At 51.3% G+C, this 4,541-nt stretch overlaps 1 protein-coding gene across 1 annotated transcript in view; it reads right to left on the bottom strand.

The window, feature by feature from the left end:
- The window catches only part of LOC102882943 (ubiquitin-like modifier-activating enzyme 1), a 16,236-nt gene extending 15,045 nt beyond the window's left edge, over positions 1-1,191 (bottom strand). The window contains 1 exon segment of the mRNA XM_015596792.2: positions 871-1,191. Coding sequence (XP_015452278.1) covers positions 871-1,191 — 321 coding nt within the window.
- Positions 1,192-4,541: the final 3,350 nt, after the last annotated feature.

Genomic DNA, 4,541 nt, shown 5'->3' with positions numbered 1-4,541 from the left:
GCGGCCGTCAGGGCTTCAAATGCCTTCCTTTCTTCCTTTCCCCAGGCTAGGTCCTCTCCTTTCCCTCCGGTACTGGTGTACAGGGGCTTAGTTATTTCTGCGAACCCCGGAATCCAAGGCCTGGTGTAACCTACTGCTCCTAGGAACTCTCGAACCAGTCGCTTGGTGTGCAGCTGATGTATCCTCAGAATAGCCTCGATCCGACTAGAGGACAAGGTCCGTTTCTCTTTCTGTAGATTGTACCCTAGGTACGTTGCTTGGGCAGTGCAATGTTAAGCCTTCTTAGCAGATACCCAATAGCCATTCTTATCTAACTCCTGGAGTAAGTCCTCAGCAGCCTGTTTACACTCTAATTCTGTCTCAGTCACTAGCAAAAGATCATCAACAGATTGTAGAAGTACTACCTCAGGGTGCCTCTGGCAGAATTCGACTAAGTCCTGACTTAGGGCTTCATCGAACAGGGTTGGGGAGTTCTTAAGCCCTGAGGCAGTCGAGTCCAGTCAACTGTCCTGAGTAAAGTCTGTCTGAGTCTTCCCATTGAAAAGCAAAGATGGGCTGGCAAGCCTTGGCCAGCAGCAGAGTAAAGAAGGCATCCTTTGGATCTAGGACAGTCTACACTTGATGACTTGTGGGTAGTTGGCCGAGAAGAGTGTAAGGATTGGGGACCGTCGTGTGGATGGACTCAACTCGCTTATTAACCTCCCTGAGATCCTGGACAGGTTGGTAGTCGTTGGTGCCAGGCTTCTGTACTGGGAGCAAGGGAGTGTTCCAGGGGGAGTGGCAGGGAACTAAGATTCCTGCCTTCCTCAGCCTTCAAATATGAACAGCAATACCCGTTCAGGCCTTCTGACTGATAGGGTATTGACGTACCCGGGCTGGAGTAGCTGAGCTGGACAGAGTCACTATAATAGGAAGATGATGTGCTGCCAGACTGGGGGGATTTGCCTCTGCCCGGACACCAGGAATCCTTTGTTGCAATTCAGTTAACAGGGAGTTTTTAGGCAAGCCCCCCGGCGAGTTTGCTAGGGGCTTCTCTAGCAAAAGGTATTCCTCAGACAATGGGAAAGTGAGTGGAATGGCTGGTGGGGCTGACCCAACAGTCAGTTCAGTATGCACTTCCATGAAAGAGATCATGGCCTGTAACTTCTGTAGCAAGTCTCTACCCAGCAGTGGGTACGGGCATTCCGGCATAACTAGAAATGAATGGGCAATCGTTCCTTTTCTCAGATCTGTTATCCTGGCTTGGGTCCAAGGGTAAGATTTCCTTTGTCCAGTGGCCCCTTGTATAAGTGTCTTCCTCTGAGAGTGGGCCCTAGGCACTCTGTAGGACAGAGTAGGTAGCTCCTGTGTCCACCAAGAAGTTCACAGGCTTGCCCCTGTCTTGTGAAGTTACCCTGGGCTCGCGGGGGCTCATAATGTAAGAGCCCTGACCTCCTCATTCTGTATCCTCGAAGAGGATGAGGGGAGCCTTCTTTTGGGGGGCTTGCCCTTTTTCAGGGCACTCATTCTTCCAATGTCCCTTTTTCTTGCAATAAGCACATTGGTCCTTCTCTAACACGACTCTCCTGGGTCCATCGTTTGCCCTGGGTGCCTGTTCTCGGCCTCTACCTTTTCCTGGTGGTCCTTTTGGATTGGCTCCGTGCATGGTTGCAAGCAGGACCTTTGTCATCTTCTTAGTCTGTGCTATATCTACCTCATCTCTTTTGTTGAATACTCGTTGGGCTTTCTCGACCAGCTCAGACAGGTTCTTTCCTTAAAACCCTTCCATCTTCTGCAGTTTCTTTCTAATATCTGAGGCCGACTGACTGATGAAGGCTAAATTCACAGCCCTCCTATTATTAGGGTCCTTCAGGTCAATAGGGGTATACAACTGGTACGACTCTAAGAGTCGTTCCAGGAACGTTGCCGGTGATTCGTCCTTAGTTCGGATGACCTCGCTTACCTTAGATAAGTTAGTGGGTCGTCGGGCGGCAGACCGGAGGCCATGGAGCAGAAGCTGGAGATACTGTTGGAGAGCTTCCTTACCATGGTTGGTGTTGGTTGGGGTCCCAAGGTGGACGGGTGTCTGGGAGAACATGTTGGACGCAGGTCGGATCAGTGGAAGGCTGCCTGTTGGGCTATAATACCACTTTTGCAGGCTCCCTCAGGATCCACTCACGCTCCTCTGAGGTAAACAGGACTTGGCGGAGTTGCTGACAATTGTCCCAGGTCGGCTGGTGGGTAAAGAAAATAGTCTCTAGGAGAGAGGTTAATCCTTGGTGTTTCTCTGAGAATGAGGGGTTCTGGTGTTTCCAATTGTACATATCACCAGTGGAGAAAGGGACATAGACAATGAATGGCCTCCGGGTTTCTCCCCCAACCGGGGGAGCCAATTGCCAGAGTGGGGCCAGGACTGCTGCCTGGGTCAACGAGTCAGGGACAGGATCAGGGTCTTGTGGGGGCCGAAACACAACCCCAGTGCGGGTGTGGGGAGGAGTCTGGAGTGGTTCTGCTTCCCTGTTAGATGGAGACAGGAACGGGTCACGAGGGGAGTGAGGGGGAGGATTAGTGATCTCGAGATCCTCAGGGGGTGCCTGTAAACAGGGTAAAGAGAGTTAGGTGTCTGTCTGGAAGGTTTCTCTTTTGGCCCTTTTGGTGTGGAGAGGACGGACTTGGGAGTCACCTTTGACTCTTGGCTGCAGCGGCAGTCCTTCAAGTACTTGGGGGGCATCAGAAACAATATTGATCCACACATCGATCCAGTCGATCTCTAACACCTTTGCTAGAGATTGGCTGGTCTCGGCGATGAATGCCAGGACGTTGTCAGACCCCAGTGTTACGGGCAGGCCAAATCGAGGCACTATTTCTGAGACTAATTTCCTTGCTACTACCTGAGCGGTCTCCTGCTTAGTGGGGAAGGCTTCGGTCCACCCTGAGAAAGTGTCAATGAACACAAGCAAGTACTTGAATCTGAAGGTTCCCGGGCTGACCTCAGTGACATCCAACTCCCAATGTTCCCCCGGTGCCTGACCACAAAGTCTCGTCCCTTGCTGTATTTTCTTGGAGGGCCCTGGATTCACTTGTGCGCAGATGTGGCACTGGGCTGATACCTGCTTGGCCGTTGGTTGCAGCCCCGGAATGGAATAATCTCTTTTGAATAGTTCAATTAACTTGGTTCCTCCCAAGTGAGTGCTCTGGTGAACCTGGGTTATAAGGTCTCGGCTCAAGGCTTCAGATACTACGATGCAGCCATGCGGGAGCCTAACCCACCCAGTAGATTCCTCTTTGCCTCCCAGCTTGTTGCATAGTTCAACTTCCCCTGAAGTGTAGGTAGGGGTGTCTGTTAGCACCCTGGGCGGTACGGCCAGCAGAATATCAGTTGGTCCCACTGGTTTTCGGGCTGCCTCCTTTGTCGTTTGATCAGCGAAGGAGCTGCCTTGTGCTACCTCTGAGCCCGAGTTCTGGTGCCCTGGGCAATGGATGATTGCCACTTTCTTTGGCAGCCAAATTGCCTCTAGAAGGGCTAGTATTTCTTCCTTATTCTTAATTTCTTTTCCTCCCGAGGTCAGTAGCCCCGTCTCCTTATATGACGCCCCATGTACATGTGCCGTGGCAAAGGCATACCTGCTGTCTGTGTAAATGTTAACAGTCTTGTTTTCACCCCACCGCAGTGCTTGAGTCCCTGCTACTAGTTCAGCCCGCTGAGATGAAGTTCCATGGCTTAGGGCTTGTGCCCAGATGACAGTTTCAGTGGTAACCGCTGCAGCCCTGGCATACCTGACTCCTTCTGAGGCGAAGCTACTACCATGCAGGGTTCGAGGCAGGTCCATTGTCCCAAAAGAGGCAGCTTATAAAGCCTCGAACCCTGGTTTAACATCAAACAAACAAGCAGATTACGGAAGCAGAAGTTGGCCGTTAGCATATCTTCGCCCAGAACCACACCCTTAACCGACTTCTGCTGCTTCAGGATTGTGACTGGGAGCACTTCCTCAGGAAGAGGTTCCGCAGTCCAAGTCTCCCGGCTTTCCGGAGGTGCTGCTCTCTTTACCAGGTGTGATGGATTCATGGGGGTGATATCTGCAACTTTAATAGCAGTGGGAGTTCTAATATAACAGTGTGAGCGCCTGTCCAGCTTGGCCGGAGCTGCTTCTTTTTTCCAATCTTTATCCCGTACTTCACCCCCAGGCTGAAAGGGGAGGACCCAGATCTGCATGAGGATAGGGGCTCTCTCTAAAGTTTCTTGAATGATGCTGAGGAAGATTTTCCCTAAGGCCTGAAGGTGTTGAGACATTTCTAAGTCACCTGTTAACCTTGGGGCTCCTTTTAACTTCCCTACCAGTGGGGGAGGTCTCCCATAAAGAATTTCGAACGGGGAGTAGCCTGAAGGCCTTGGCGTGCATCGCGTTCCAAGTAGAGCTAGCGGCAGCATATCTATCCAAGGTAGCTGGGTTTCTTGAGAAAGCTTAGCTAGAGTGGTTTTTAGTGGTCCAGTTCATACATTCAGCTTTCCCTGAACTTGTGGCCTATTGACTGTGTGGAGCTAACATTTTAGGCCTAGAGCT

The sequence above is a fragment of the Pteropus alecto genome, unplaced genomic scaffold (genome assembly GCF_000325575.1).
Source record: "Pteropus alecto unplaced genomic scaffold, ASM32557v1 scaffold1981, whole genome shotgun sequence".
Lineage (NCBI taxonomy): Eukaryota > Metazoa > Chordata > Mammalia > Chiroptera > Pteropodidae > Pteropus > Pteropus alecto.
The sequence above is the reverse complement of the archived record's forward strand: the minus strand, read 5'-3'. Positions and strand labels throughout refer to the sequence as shown.